This window comes from Oncorhynchus clarkii, chromosome 5 (assembly GCF_045791955.1).
Source record: "Oncorhynchus clarkii lewisi isolate Uvic-CL-2024 chromosome 5, UVic_Ocla_1.0, whole genome shotgun sequence".
NCBI classification, from domain to species: Eukaryota; Metazoa; Chordata; class Actinopteri; order Salmoniformes; family Salmonidae; genus Oncorhynchus; species Oncorhynchus clarkii.
Window position 1 is genome coordinate 90,936,719 of NC_092151.1, and position 16,078 is coordinate 90,952,796.

At 38.3% G+C, this 16,078-nt stretch overlaps 1 protein-coding gene across 15 annotated transcripts in view; it reads right to left on the reverse strand.

The window, feature by feature from the left end:
- LOC139409557 (uncharacterized) overlaps positions 1–16,078 on the reverse strand; it is a 27,376-nt gene continuing 11,298 nt past the window's right edge. Inside the window, exons 3-13 of one of the 15 annotated variants that reach the window (XM_071154873.1) lie at positions 7,286–7,591; positions 6,197–6,244; positions 6,020–6,076; positions 4,916–4,972; positions 4,593–4,640; positions 4,403–4,459; positions 3,286–3,342; positions 2,960–3,007; positions 2,770–2,826; positions 763–819; positions 1–492 (exon numbers count right to left, since the gene is read on the reverse strand). In XM_071154873.1, coding sequence (XP_071010974.1) covers positions 338–492; positions 763–819; positions 2,770–2,826; positions 2,960–3,007; positions 3,286–3,342; positions 4,403–4,459; positions 4,593–4,640; positions 4,916–4,972; positions 6,020–6,076; positions 6,197–6,244; positions 7,286–7,591 — 947 coding nt within the window. In that variant the 3' untranslated portion in view covers positions 1–337. Of the gene's footprint in view, positions 493–762; positions 820–2,735; positions 2,827–2,955; positions 3,008–3,285; positions 3,343–4,402; positions 4,460–4,592; positions 4,641–4,915; positions 4,973–6,019; positions 6,077–6,196; positions 6,245–7,285; positions 7,592–16,078 lie in introns of those variants that run through there. The other 14 variants (XM_071154887.1, XR_011634418.1, XM_071154874.1 and 11 more) reach the window with 14 other exon arrangements.

A 16,078-nucleotide genomic window follows, 5' to 3' on the forward strand; every position in this document is an offset into this window, starting at 1 on the left:
TCCTGTTTCTCAAGAGGTTTATTATGAACATATGATATTAATCAAACAGTATGCTTTATGTTAGTCACAATGTTTCTGTTTGACTGTTCTTCTTTGGCATTTTCCCAGTACATTATTATTTGTAGGATATATGTTTGCTTTAATTTTAATAGCTAGTTTAAAAAATATATATATTTATACAGCAGGCATTACATGAGGAGATCAGATTCAGTATACATTACTTTTGACTTGTTATAGGAAGTTGCATGTAGGCAGGCTAGAGTCCTACATTGGTGTTTAACACATAGGAACAAAACAAAAACTTGAGTACATAAAAATGAAGCTGATGTCATAGTGGTCAGCAGCCATCAGGATGGTTCTCGGGACCACTGGAAGGTGACTTGCATTTACTCCGTTTGATCAGGCAAACCAGGAAGCAGAAAATGGATAGGAATCCCACTATGGAGCCCAGTACAACAATGGCCGTGGTGGTGGAGCTGGAGGCCTCCATTGCTGGAGAACACAGTCAAACCATCATCACACTGATGAAGAGGTGGAAACTCAACCAACCCCTTTGTCAAATCGGCTTTACTCAACACCATGTAGATCACTGGTCTTCTATTGAGTTTGAAAAGTCATGCATGATATATGAATAAGTAGCCTAATATTTACTTGAGTGATGAGTAGAATGTCTTACTATATATATTTTTTTATGGCATTCAGACCTCAATCTCATCCGTTAAATATACTGTAGAACTGCCTGCTCAGATGTATCTATCTCACCTTGACCTTTGCCTTCCGTACTGACAGGTTCTGACGTTTGTGTTTCCATCTGTTCAGCTGACAAAGGAATATCAGTACAGTAAAAAAAGAAGTAGGAAAAAATATTCTATTCCTTTTATCTTCAGTTTGAAATGTGGAGTACAGTAAAAAAATAAGTAGAATGTATTACTATCATTTTGAATGGCATTCAAACCTCAATCTCATTCATTAAATATAGAACTGCCTGCTCAGATTGATCTACGTATCTCACATTGATTTTCACCTTCCTTATTTTAAATATCTGCATTTACATTTTAGTCATTTAACAGAAGAGCTTATCCAGAGCTACTTACAGTAGTTAGGAAATACATTTTCTTACTTTTTATACTGGCAGGCAGTATTTAACGGATGAGATTGAGGTCTGAATGCCATTTAAAATTATAGTAATACATTCTACTTATCACTAAAATAAATATTAGGCTACTCATTAATATACCATGCATAACTTTGAAAAGTAAATTAAAAACCAGTGATCTACATGGTGTAGAGTAATGCCAATTTGACAAGGGGTTGGTTGATTTTCCATCTCTAAATCAGTAGATGCTTTCAAGACAACTGGGAAATCAACAAAAAAAACGAAGTTAAATCATGACGTCGGTGATCTTCAGGTCGCAGCGTTGGAACTCCAGAATGATGGCAGAGTTTCCGACTCGGAATTTCGAGCTCGTATTTTTCAGAGTTACCAGTTGTCTTGAACCCACTGAAGTCAGAAGTTGGAGATATCTGTGTTCCCAGTTCCCAGTTGCTTTGAATGCAGCAACAGTCGAACCATCATCAAAGTTGCCACATTGAAAACAACTGGGAACTGGGAACTCAGAACTCTCTGACTTTAGTGCCTTCAAAACAACTGGGAACTCTGGAAAAAAAATGAGCTCCGACAGGGAAAAATCATTTTGAACGGTCATCCAACTCAGAAACTCAGGTATCTTTCTAGAGCTCCCCTTGTCAAATTGGCTTTACACAACACCATGTAGATCACTGGTCTTTCATTGAGTTTGCATGCTATATGAATAAGTAGCCTAATATTTACTTGAGTGATAAGTAGAATATATTACTATCACTTTAAATGGCATTCAAACCTCAATCTCATGCATTAAATATAGAACTTCGTGCTCAGATTGATCTTTGTATTTCACATTGACCTCCGACAACATTATTTAACATTTCTGCATTTACATTTTAGTCATTTAACAGCAGCACTTATCCAGGGGGCATATTTTTGTTCTTTTCATATTGAGTTTTTTGTACTTTGTCATACTTTTTGATACTGAGTACTTGAACTCGCGCAGGGTTCAAAACAGCTGGGAACTCGGAATGGGAAATCTCTGACTTCTGAGAGTTCAAGACAACTGGTATCTCAGAAGAACCAGATTCCGACTGGGAACTTCTTTCATTTAACGATAATCCATCTCGGAATTCCAAGCTAGGAATTCAGGCCTCTTTCTAGAGATCTGACTTTCAGACCTGAACATGACTGAGTGTAACGGTGTAAATTTAGACCATCCCCTCGCCCATACCCGGGTGCGAACCAGGGACCCTCTGCACACATCAACAACAGTCACCCACGAAGCATCGTTACCCATCGCTCCACAAAAGCCGCGGCCCTTGCAGAGCAAGGGGAACTACTACTTCAAGGTCTCAGAGCAAGTGACGTCGCCGATTGAAACGCTATTTTAGCGCGGACCACCGCTAACTAAGCTAGCCTTTTCACATCCGTTACAAAAGCCCCATCGGAACTCTAAAATCTCTGACTTCCTACTTCACTGCCTTCACGACAACTGGGAAATCCCCCCCAAAAACAGGTCAAATCATGACGTCAGTGATCTTCAGGTCGCAACGTTGGAACTCCAGAAAGATGGCAGAGTTTCCGACTCGGAATTTCGAGCTATCATTTTAAATGGCATTCAGACCTCAATCTCCTCCATTAAATATACTGTAGAACTGCCTGCTCAGATTTATCTATCTCACCTTGACCTTTGCCTTCTGTACTGACAGGTTCTGACGTTTGTGTTTCCATCTGTTCAGCTGACAAAGGAATAACAGTACAGTAAAAAAAGAAGTAGGAAAAAATATTCTATTCATTTTATCTTCAATTTGAAATGTGGAGACGCCCAAAAGATGGCGTTCAATTCTATTACATTTTATATAACATACTCACGAGACATGGCAGTGCTTCTGGGATCATTATAGTCATCACCAGCATCACCTGACAACAACAAATCAACACAGTCAAACCATCATCACACTGATGAAGAGGTGGAAACTCAACCAACCCTTTGTCAAATTGTCTTTACTCAAAACGATGTAGATCACTGGTCTTTCATTGAGTTTGAAAAGTCATGCATGATATATGAATAAGTAGCCTAATATTTACTTTAGTGATAAGTAGAATGTCTTACTATATATTTTTTTTATGGCATTCAGACCTCAATCTCATCCGTTAAATATACTGTAGAACTGCCTGCTCAGATTTATCTATCTCACCTTGACCTTTGCCTTCTGTACTGACAGGTTCTGACGTTTGTGTTTCCATCTGTTCAGCTGACAAAGGAATATCAGTACAGTAAAAAAATAAGTAGAATGTATTACTATCATTTTTAATGGCATTCAAACCTCAATCTCATTCATTAAATATAGAACTTTGTGCTCAGATTGATCTTTGTATTTCACATTGACCTCCGACAACATTATTTAACATTTCTGCATTTACATTTTAGTCATTTAGCAGAAGCTCTTACGACTTACAGTAGTTAGGAAATACATTTTCTTACTTTTTTATACTGAGCAGGCAGTATTTAACGGATGAGATTGAGGTCTGAATGCCATTTAAAATTATAGTAATACATTCTACTTATCACTAAAATAAATATTAGGCTACTCATTAATATACCATGCATAACTTTGAAAAGTAAATTAAAAACCAGTGATCTACATGGTGTAGAGTAATGCCAATTTGACAAGGGGTTGGTTGATTTTCCATCTCTAAATCAGTAGATGCTTTCAAGACAACTGGGAAATCAACAAAAAAAACGAAGTCAAATCATGACGTCAGTGATCTTCAGGTCGCAACGTTGGAACTCCAGAAAGATGGCAGAGTTTCCGACTCGGAATTTCGAGCTCGTATTTTTCAGAGTTACCAGTTGTCTTGAACCCACTGAAGTCAGAAGTTGGAGATATCTGTGTTCCCAGTTCCCAGTTGCATTGAATGCAGCAACAGTCGAACCATCATCAAAGTTGCCACATTCAAAACAACTGGGAACTCGGAACTCAGAACTCTCTGACTTTAGTGCCTTCAAAACAACTGGGAACTCTGGAAAAAAAATGAGCTCCGACAGGGAAAAATCATTTTGAACGGTCATCCAACTCAGAAACTCAGGTATTTTTCTAGAGCTCCCCTTGTCAAATTGGCTTTACACAACACCATGTAGATCACTGGTCTTTCATTGAGTTTGAAAAGTCATGCATGCTATATGAATAAGTAGCCTAATATTTACTTGAGTGATAAGTAGAATGTATTACTATCACTTTAAATGGCATTCAGACCTCAATCTCATCCGTTAAATATACTGTAGAACTGCCTGCTCAGATTTATATATCTCACCTTGACCTTTGCCTTCCGTACTGACAGGTTCTGACGTTTGTGTTTCCATCTGTTCAGCTGACAAAGGAATATCAGTACAGTAAAAAAAGAAGTAGGAAAAAATATTCTATTCCTTTTATCTTCAGTTTGAAATGTGGAGACGCCCAAAAGATGACGTTCAATTCTATTACATTTTATATAACATACTCACGAGACATGGCAGTGCTTCTGGGATCATTATAGTCATCACCAGCATCACCTGACAACAACAAATCAACACAGTCAAACCATCATCACACTGATGAAGAGGTGGAAACTCAACCAACCCTTTGTCAAATTGTCTTTACTCAAAACGATGTAGATCACTGGTCTTTCATTGAGTTTGAAAAGGCATGCATGATATATGAATAAGTAGCCTAATATTTACTTTAGTGATAAGTAGAATGTATTACTATCATTTTGAATGGCATTCAGACCTCAATCTCATCCGTTAAATATACTGTAGAACTGCCTGCTCAGATTTATCTATCTCACCTTGACCTTTGCCTTCCGTACTGACAGGTTCTGACGTTTGTGTTTCCATCTGTTCAGCTGACAAAGGAATATCAGTACAGTAAAAAAATAAGTAGAATGTATTACTATCATTTTTAATGGCATTCAAACCTCAATCTCATTCATTAAATATAGAACTTCGTGCTCAGATTGATCTTCGTATTTCACATTGACCTCCGACAACATTATTTAACATTTCTGCATTTACATTTTAGTCATTTAGCAGAAGCTCTTACGACTTACAGTAGTTAGGAAATACATTTTCTTACTTTTTTATACTGAGCAGACAGTATTTAACGGATGAGATTGAGGTCTGAATGCCATTTAAAATTATAGTAATACATTCTACTTTTCACTAAAATAAGTATTAGGCTACTCATTAATATACCATGCATAACTTTGAAAAGTAAATTAAAAACCAGTGATCTACATGGTGTAGAGTAATGCCAATTTGACAAGGGGTTGGTTGATTTTCCATCTCTAAATCAGTAGCTGCTTTCAAGACAACTGGGAAATCAACAAAAAAAACGAAGTCAAATCATGACGTCGGTGATCTTCAGGTCGCAGCGTTGGAACTCCAGAATGATGGCAGAGTTTCCGACTCGGAATTTCGAGCTCGTATTTTTCAGAGTTACCACTTGTCTTGAACCTACTGAAGTCAAAAGTTGGAGATATCTGTGTTCACAGTTCCCAGTTGCTTTGAATGCAGCAAAGGTCAAACCATCATCAAAATTGCCACGTTCAAAACAACTGGGAACTCAGAACTCTCTGACTTTAGTGCCTTCAAAACAACTGGGAACTCAACTGGGAGCTCCGACAGGGAAAAATAGTTTTGAACGGTCTTCCAACTCGGAAACTCAGGCATGTTTCTAGAGCTCCCCTTGTCAAATTGGCTTTACACAACACCATGTAGATCACTGGTCTTTCATTGAGTTTGAAAAGTCATGCATGCTATATGAATAAGTAGCCTAATATTTACTTTAGTGATAAGTAGAATGTATTACTATCACTTTAAATGGCATTCAGACCTCAATCTCCTCCATTAAATATACTGTAGAACTGCCTGCTCAGATTTATCTATCTCACCTTGACCTTTGCCTTCAGTACTGACAGGTTCTGACGTTTGTGTTTCCATCTGTTCAGCTGACAAAGGAATAACAGTACAGTAAAAAAAATATTCTATTTGTTTTATCTTCAGTCTGAAATGTGGAGACGCCCAAAAGATGACATTCAATTCTATTACATTTTATATAACATACTCACGAGACATGGCAGTGCTTCTGGGATCATTATAGTCATCACCAGCCTCACCTGACAACAACAAATCAATCAACCGTCATCAAACTAATGAAGAGGTGGAAACTCATTTTGAATGGCATTCAGACCTCAATCTCATTCATTAAATATAGAACTGCCTGCTCAGATTGATCTACGTATCTCACATTGATTTTCACCTTCCTTATTTTAAATATCTGCATTTACATTTTAGTCATTTAGCAGAAGATCTTATCCAGAGCGACTTACAGTAGTTAGGAAATACATTTTCTTACTTTTTATACTGGCAGGCAGTATTTAACGGATGAGATTGAGGTCTGAATGCCATTTAAAATGATAGTAATACATTCTACTTATCACTAAAGTCAATATTAGGCTACTTATTCATATAGCATGCATGACTTTTCAAACTCAAACTCTACTAACATAGAGCCTACTAACATAGAGCCTACTAACATAGAGCCTACTAACATAGAGTCAACTAACATAGAGTCTACTAACAGAGTTTACTAACATAGAGTCTACTAACATAGAGTCTACTAACATTCAGCCTACTAACATAAAGTTAACTAACATAGAGTCAACTAACATAGAACCTACTAACATAGAACATACTAACATTCAGCCTACTAACATAGAGCCTACTAACATAGAAACTACTAACATAAAACCTACTAACAAAGAACATACTAACATTCAGCCTACTAACATAGAGTCAACTAACATAGAACCTACTAACATAGTCTACTAACATAGAGCCTACTAACATAGAGTCTACTAACATAGAGCTTACTAACATTCAGCCTAATAACAAAGTCAACTAACATAGAGACTACTAACATAGAGTCAACTCACATAGAACCTGCTAACATAGAGTCTACTAACATAGAGTCTACTAACATAGAGCCTACTAACATAGAGCTTACTAACATTCAGCCTACTAACATAGAGCAAACAAACATAGAGTTAACTAACATAGAGTCTACTAACATAGAGCTGACTAACACAGAACCGACTAACATAGAGTCTACTGTATTAAATATACTGTATGAAATACCTCAAATGGAAACAACTTACCCTGGAAATGTATGGTAAGACGAGCCTTTTCAGTAAAGCTGTTAGGGCCAATAGTAAGATTGGTTTCACACTGATAATCTGTTTTGCTAGTGCCCATCTGATTCTTAGAAGACCACGTATGATCACAAAATCTGTCATCATTACAGTTTTTGGAGTGTTCTGTTTCAAGCCTCTCGAGGTGAAAGAGAAGCACCTCAACGTTGTCATATTCTCCGTGGTAAACGTTTGTCAGTGTGCATTTCACCTTAAAAGGTTGACCAGAGACAGGGTTCTCTGGCACTGTGGACAGGACAGGCACCGGGAAAGCTAGAGGAGTAGAGACCATGATAGATATCAGTTAAGGAGCATAGAGAATAAAGTATTTTAGCAGGTAGAGAAGAGAGTATCTGAGCCGATATGTTTTAAAAAAAAAATTATTTCACCTTTATTTAATGTACCTTTGTTTTATGTAATCATTAAGGGGTAGAGAAGAGAGTATCTGAGCCGATATGTAATCATTAAGGGGTAGAGAAGAGAGTAACTGAGCCGATATGTAATCATTAAGGGGTAGAGAAGAGAGTAACTGAGCCGATATGTAATCATTAAGGGGTAGAGAAGAGAGTAACTGAGCCGATATGTAATCATTAAGGGGTAGAGAAGAGAGTATCTGAGCCGAATGTAATCATTAAGGGGTAGAGAAGAGAGTATCTGAGCCGATATGTAATCATTAAGGGGTAGAGAAGAGAGTAACTTTAACTAGCCGATATGTAATCATTAAGGGGTAGAGAAGAGAGTAACTGAGCCGATATGTAATCATTAAGGGGTAGAGAAGAGAGTATCTGAGCCGATATGTAATCATTAAGGGGTAGAGAAGAGAGTATCTGAGCCGATATGTAATCATTAAGGGGTAGAGAAGAGAGTATCTGAGCCGATATGTAATCATTAAGGGGTAGAGAAGAGAGTAACTGAGCCGATATGTAATCATTAAGGGGTAGAGAAGAGAGTAACTGAGCCGATATGTAATCATTAAGGGGTAGAGAAGAGAGTAACTGAGCCGATATGTAATCATTAAGGGGTAGAGAAGAGAGTATCTGAGCCGATATGTAATCATTAAGGGGTAGAGAAGAGAGTATCTGAGCCGATATGTAATCATTAAGGGGTAGAGAAGAGAGTAACTTTAACTAGCCGATATGTAATCATTAAGGGGTAGAGAAGAGAGTAACTGAGCCGATATGTAATCATTAAGGGGTAGAGAAGAGAGTATCTGAGCCGATATGTAATCATTAAGGGGTAGAGAAGAGAGTATCTGAGCCGATATGTAATCATTAAGGGGTAGAGAAGAGAGTAACTGAGCCGATATGTAATCATTAAGGGGTAGAGAAGAGAGTATCTGAGCCGATATGTAATCATTAAGGGGTAGAGAAGAGAGTATCTGAGCCGATATGTAATCATTAAGGGGTAGAGAAGAGAGTATCTGAGCCGATATGTAATCATTAAGGGGTAGAGAAGAGAGTAACTTTAACTAGCCGATATGTAATCATTAAGGGGTAGAGAAGAGAGTAACTGAGCCGATATGTAATCATTAAGGGGTAGAGAAGAGAGTATCTGAGCCGATATGTAATCATTAAGGGGTAGAGAAGAGAGTATCTGAGCCGATATGTAATCATTAAGGGGTAGAGAAGAGAGTAACTGAGCCGATATGTAATCATTAAGGGGTAGAGAAGAGAGTATCTGAGCCGATATGTAATCATTAAGGGGTAGAGAAGAGAGTATCTGAGCCGATATGTAATCATTAAGGGGTAGAGAAGAGAGTATCTGAGCCGATATGTAATCATTAAGGGGTAGAGAAGAGAGTAACTGAGCAGATATGTAATCATTAAGGGGTAGAGAAAAGAGTATCTGAGCCGATATGTAATCATTAAGGGGTAGAGAAGAGAGTATCTGAGCCGATATGTAATCATTAAGGGGTAGAGAAGAGAGTATCTGAGCCGATATGTAATCATTAAGGGGTAGAGAAGAGAGTATCTGAGCCGATATGTAATCATCAAGGGGTAGAGAAGAGAGTATCTGAGCCGATATGTAATCATCAAGGGGTAGAGAAGAGAGTATCTGAGCCGATATGTAATCACCAAGGGGTAGAGAAGAGAGTATCTGAGCCGATATGTAATCATTAAGGGGTAGAGAAGAGAGTATCTGAGCCAATATGTAATCATTAAGGGGTAGAGAAGAGAGTATCTGAGCCGATGTGTAATCATTAAGGGGTAGAGAAGAGAGTAACTTTAACTAGCCAATATGTAATCATTAAGGGGTAGAGAAGAGAGTAACTTTAACTAGCTGATATGTAATCATTAAGGGGTAGAGAAGAGAGGATCTTTAACTAGCCGATATGTAATCATTAAGGGGTAGAGAAGAGAGTATCTGAGCCGATATGTAATCATTAAGGGGTAGAGAAGAGAGTATCTGAGCCGATATGTAATCATTAAGGGGTAGAGAAGAGAGTATCTGAGCCGATATGTAATCATTAAGTGGTAGAGAAGAGAGTATCTGAGCCGATATGTAATCATTAAGGGGTAGAGAAGAGAGTAACTTTAACTAGCCGATATGTAATCATTAAGGGGTACAGAAGAGAGTAACTTTAACTAGCCGATATGTAATCATTAAGGGGTAGAGAAGAGAGCATCTGAGCCGATATGTAATCATTAAGGGGTAGAGAAGAGAGTAACTTTAACTGGCCGATATGTAATCATTAAGGGGTAGAGAAGAGAGTAACTTTAACTAGCCGATATGTAATCATTAAGGGGTAGAGAAGAGAGTATCTGAGCCGATATGTAATCATTAAGGGGTAGAGAAGAGAGTAACTTTAACTAGCCGATATGTAATCATTAAGGGGTAGAGAAGAGAGTATCTGAGCCGATATGTAATCATTAAGGGGTAGAGAAGAGAGTATCTGAGCCGATATGTAATCATTAAGGGGTAGAGAAGAGAGTATCTGAGCCGATATGTAATCATTAAGGGGTAGAGAAGAGAGTAACTTTAACTAGCCGATATGTAATCATTAAGGGGTACAGAAGAGAGTAACTTTAACTAGCCGATATGTAATCATTAAGGGGTAGAGAAGAGAGTAACTTTAACTAGCCGAAATGTAATCATCAAGGGGTAGAGAAGAGAGTATCTGAGCCGATATGTAATCATCAAGGGGTAGAGAAGAGAGTATCTGAGCCGATATGTAATCACTAAGGGGTAGAGAAGAGAGTATCTGAGCCGATATGTAATCATTAAGGGGTAGAGAAGAGAGTATCTGAGCCGATATGTAATCATTAAGGGGTAGAGAAGAGAGTATCTGAGCTGATATGTAATCATCAAGAGGTAGAGAAGAGAGTATCTGAGCCGATATGTAATCATTAAGGGGTAGAGAAGAGAGTATCTGAGCCGATATGTAATCATTAAGGGGTAGAGAAGAGAGTATCTGAGCCGATATGTAATCATTAAGGGGTAGAGAAGAGAGTAACTTTAACTAGCCGATATGTAATCATCAAGGGGTAGAGAAGAGAGTATCTGAGCCGATATGTAATCATTAAGGGGTAGAGAAGAGAGTATCTGAGCCGATATGTAATCATTAAGGGGTAGAGAAGAGAGTATCTGAGCCGATATGTAATCATTAAGGGGTAGAGAAGAGAGTATCTGAGCCGATATGTAACCATTAAGGGGTAGAGAAGAGAGTAACTTTAACTAGCCGATATGTAATCATTAAGGGGTAGAGAAGAGAGTATCTGAGCCGATATGTAACCATTAAGGGGTAGAGAAGAGATTAACTTTAACTAGCCGATATGTAATCATTAAGGGGTAGAGAAGAGAGTATCTGAGCCGATATGTAATCATCAAGGGGTAGAGAAGAGAGTATCTGAGCCGATATGTAATCATCAAGGGGTAGAGAAGAGAGTATCTGAGCCGATATGTAATCATTAAGGGGTAGAGAAGAGAGTATCTGAGCCGATATGTAATCATTAAGGGGTAGAGAAGAGAGTAACTTTAACTAGCCGATATGTAATCATTAAGGGGTAGAGAAGAGATAATCATTAAGGGGTAGAGAAGAGAGTATCAGAGCCGATATGTAATCATTAAGGGGTAGAGAAGAGAGTATCTGAGCCGACATGTAATCATTAAGGGGTAGAGAAGAGAGTATCTGAGCCGATATGTAATCATTAAGTGGTAGAGAAGAGAGTATCTGAGCCGATATGTAATCATTAAGGGGTAGAGAAGAGAGTAACTTTAACTAGCCGATATGTAATCATTAAGGGGTACAGAAGAGAGTAAATTTAACTAGCCGATATGTAATCATTAAGGGGTAGAGAAGAGAGCATCTGAGCCGATATGTAATCATTAAGGGGTAGAGAAGAGAGTAACTTTAACTAGCCGATATGTAATCATTAAGGGGTAGAGAAGAGAGTAACTTTAACTAGCCGATATGTAATCATTAAGGGGTAGAGAAGAGAGTATCTGAGCCGATATGTAATCATTAAGGGGTAGAGAAGAGAGTAACTTTAACTCGCCGATATGTAGTCATTAAGGGGTAGAGAAGAGAGTATCTGAGCCGATATGTAATCATTAAGGGGTAGAGAAGAGAGTATCTGAGCCGATATGTAATCATTAAGGGGTAGAGAAGAGAGTATTTTAGCCGATATGTAATCATTAAGGGGTAGAGAAGAGAGTAACTTTAACTAGCCGATATGTAATCATTAAGGGGTACAGAAGAGAGTAACTTTAACTAGCCGATATGTAATCATTAAGGGGTAGAGAAGAGAGTAACTTTAACTAGCCGAAATGTAATCATCAAGGGGTAGAGAAGAGAGTATCTGAGCCGATATGTAATCATCAAGGGGTAGAGAAGAGAGTATCTGAGCCGATATGTAATCATTAAGGGGTAGAGAAGAGAGTATCTGAGCCGATATGTAATCATTAAGGGGTAGAGAAGAGAGTAACTTTAACTAGCCGATATGTAATCATTAAGGGGTACAGAAGAGAGTAAATTTAACTAGCCGATATGTAATCATTAAGGGGTAGAGAAGAGAGCATCTGAGCCGATATGTAATCATTAAGGGGTAGAGAAGAGAGTAACTTTAACTAGCCGATATGTAATCATTAAGGGGTAGAGAAGAGAGTAACTCTAACTAGCCGATATGTAATCATTAAGGGGTAGAGAAGAGAGTATCTGAGCCGATATGTAATCATTAAGGGGTAGAGAAGAGAGTAACTTTAACTAGCCGATATGTAATCATTAAGGGGTAGAGAAGAGAGTATCTGAGCCGATATGTAATCATTAAGGGGTAGAGAAGAGAGTATCTGAGCCGATATGTAATCATTAAGGGGTAGAGAAGAGAGTATCTGAGCCGATATGTAATCATTAAGGGGTAGAGAAGAGAGTAACTTTAACTAGCTGATATGTAATCATTAAGGCGTAGAGAAGAGAGTATCTGAGCCGATATGTAATCATCAAGGGGTAGAGAAGACAGTATCTGAGCCGATATGTAATCATCAAGGGGTAGAGAAGAGAGTATCTGAGCTGATATGTAATCATCAAGGGGTAGAGAAGAGAGTATCTGAGCCGATATGTAATCATTAAGGGGTAGAGAAGAGAGTATCTGAGCCGATATGTAATCATCAAGGGGTAGAGAAGAGAGTATCTGAGCCGATATGTAATCATCAAGGGGTAGAGAAGAGAGTATCTGAGCCGATATGTAATCATCAAGGGGTAGAGAAAAGAGTAACTTTAATTAGCCGATATGTAATCATTAAGGGGTAGAGAAGAGAGTATCTGAGCCAATATGTAATCATTAAGGGGTAGAGAAGAGAGTAACTTTAACTAGCCGATATGTAATCATTAAGGGGTAGAGAAGAGAGTATCTGAGCCGATATGTAATCATTAAGGGGTAGAGAAGAGAGTAACTTTAACTAGCCGATATGTAATCATTAAGGGGTAGAGAAGAGATAATCATTAAGGGATAGAGAAGAGAGTATCTGAGCCGATATGTAATCATTAAGGGGTAGAGAAGAGAGTATCTGAGCCGATATGTAATCATTAAGGGGTAGAGAAGAGAGTAACTTTAACTAGCCGATATGTAATCATTAAGGGGTAGAGAAGAGAGTATCTGAGCCGATATGTAACCATTAAGGGGTAGAGAAGAGATTAACTTTAACTAACCGATATGTAATCATTAAGGGGTAGAGAAGAGAGTATCTGAGCCGATATGTAATCATCAAGGGGTAGAGAAGAGAGTATCTGAGCCGATATGTAATCATCAAGGGGTAGAGAAGAGAGTATCTGAGCCGATATGTAATCATCAAGGGGTAGAGAAAAGAGTAACTTTAATTAGCCGATATGTAATCATTAAGGGGTAGAGAAGAGAGTAACTTTAACTAGCCGATATGTAATCATTAAGGGGTAGAGCAGAGAGTATCTGAGCCAATATGTAATCATTAAGGGGTAGAGAAGAGAGTAACTTTAACTAGCCGATATGTAATCATTAAGGGGTAGAGAAGAGAGTATCTGAGCCGATATGTAATCATTAAGGGGTAGAGAAGAGAGTAACTTTAACTAGCCGATATGTAATCATTAAGGGGTAGAGAAGAGATAATCATTAAGGGATAGAGAAGAGAGTATCTGAGCCGATATGTAATCATTAAGGGGTAGAGAAGAGAGTAACTTTAACTAGCCGATATGTAATCATTAAGGGGTAGAGAAGAGAGTATCTGAGCCGATATGTAATCATTAAGGGGTAGAGAAGAGAGTAACTTTAACTAGCTGATATGTAATCATTAAGGCGTAGAGAAGAGAGTATCTGAGCCGATATGTAATCATCAAGGGGTAGAGAAGACAGTATCTGAGCCGATATGTAATCATCAAGGGGTAGAGAAGAGAGTATCTGAGCTGATATGTAATCATCAAGGGGTAGAGAAGAGAGTATCTGAGCCGATATGTAATCATTAAGGGGTAGAGAAGAGAGTATCTGAGCCGATATGTAATCATCAAGGGGTAGAGAAGAGAGTATCTGAGCCGATATGTAATCATCAAGGGGTAGAGAAGAGAGTATCTGAGCCGATATGTAATCATCAAGGGGTAGAGAAAAGAGTAACTTTAATTAGCCGATATGTAATCATTAAGGGGTAGAGAAGAGAGTAACTTTAACTAGCCGATATGTAATCATTAAGGGGTAGAGCAGAGAGTATCTGAGCCAATATGTAATCATTAAGGGGTAGAGAAGAGAGTAACTTTAACTAGCCGATATGTAATCATTAAGGGGTAGAGAAGAGAGTATCTGAGCCGATATGTAATCATTAAGGGGTAGAGAAGAGAGTAACTTTAACTAGCCGATATGTAATCATTAAGGGGTAGAGAAGAGATAATCATTAAGGGATAGAGAAGAGAGTATCTGAGCCGATATGTAATCATTAAGGGGTAGAGAAGAGAGTATCTGAGCCGATATGTAATCATTAAGGGGTAGAGAAGAGAGTATCTGAGCCGATATGTAATCATTAAGGGGTAGAGAAGAGAGTATCTGAGCCGATATGTAATCATTAAGGGGTAGAGAAGAGAGTAACTTTAACTAGCCGATATGTAATCATTAAGGGGTAGAGAAGAGAGTAACTTTAACTAGCCGATATGTAATCATTAAGGGGTAGAGAAGAGAGTAACTTTAACTAGCCGAAATGTAATCATCAAGGGGTAGAGAAGAGAGTATCTGAGCCGATATGTAATCATCAAGGGGTAGAGAAGAGAGTATCTGAGCCGATATGTAATCATTAAGGGGTAGAGAAGAGAGTATCTGAGCCGATATGTAATCATTAAGGGGTAGAGAAGAGAGTATCTGAGCCGATATGTAATCATTAAGGGGTAGAGAAGAGAGTATCTGAGCTGATATGTAATCATCAAGAGGTAGAGAAGAGAGTATCTGAGCCGATATGTAATCATTAAGGGGTAGAGAAGAGAGTATCTGAGCCGATATGTAATCATTAAGGGGTAGAGAAGAGAGTATCTGAGCCGATATGTAATCATTAAGGGGTAGAGAAGAGAGTAACTTTAACTAGCCGATATGTAATCATCAAGGGGTAGAGAAGAGAGTATCTGAGCCGATATGTAATCATTAAGGGGTAGAGAAGAGAGTATCTGAGCCGATATGTAATCATTAAGGGGTAGAGAAGAGAGTATCTGAGCCGATATGTAATCATTAAGGGGTAGAGAAGAGAGTATCTGAGCCGATATGTAACCATTAAGGGGTAGAGAAGAGAGTAACTTTAACTAGCCGATATGTAATCATTAAGGGGTAGAGAAGAGAGTATCTGAGCCGATATGTAACCATTAAGGGGTAGAGAAGAGATTAACTTTAACTAGCCGATATGTAATCATTAAGGGGTAGAGAAGAGAGTATCTGAGCCGATATGTAATCATCAAGGGGTAGAGAAGAGAGTATCTGAGCCGATATGTAATCATCAAGGGGTAGAGAAGAGAGTATCTGAGCCGATATGTAATCATTAAGGGGTAGAGAAGAGAGTATCTGAGCCGATATGTAATCATTAAGGGGTAGAGAAGAGAGTAACTTTAACTAGCCGATATGTAATCATTAAGGGGTAGAGAAGAGATAATCATTAAGGGGTAGAGAAGAGAGTATCAGAGCCGATATGTAATCATTAAGGGGTAGAGAAGAGAGTATCTGAGCCGACATGTAATCATTAAGGGGTAGAGAAGAGAGTATCTGAGCCGATATGTAATCATTAAGTGGTAGAGAAGAGAGTATCTGAGCCGATATGTAATCATTAAGG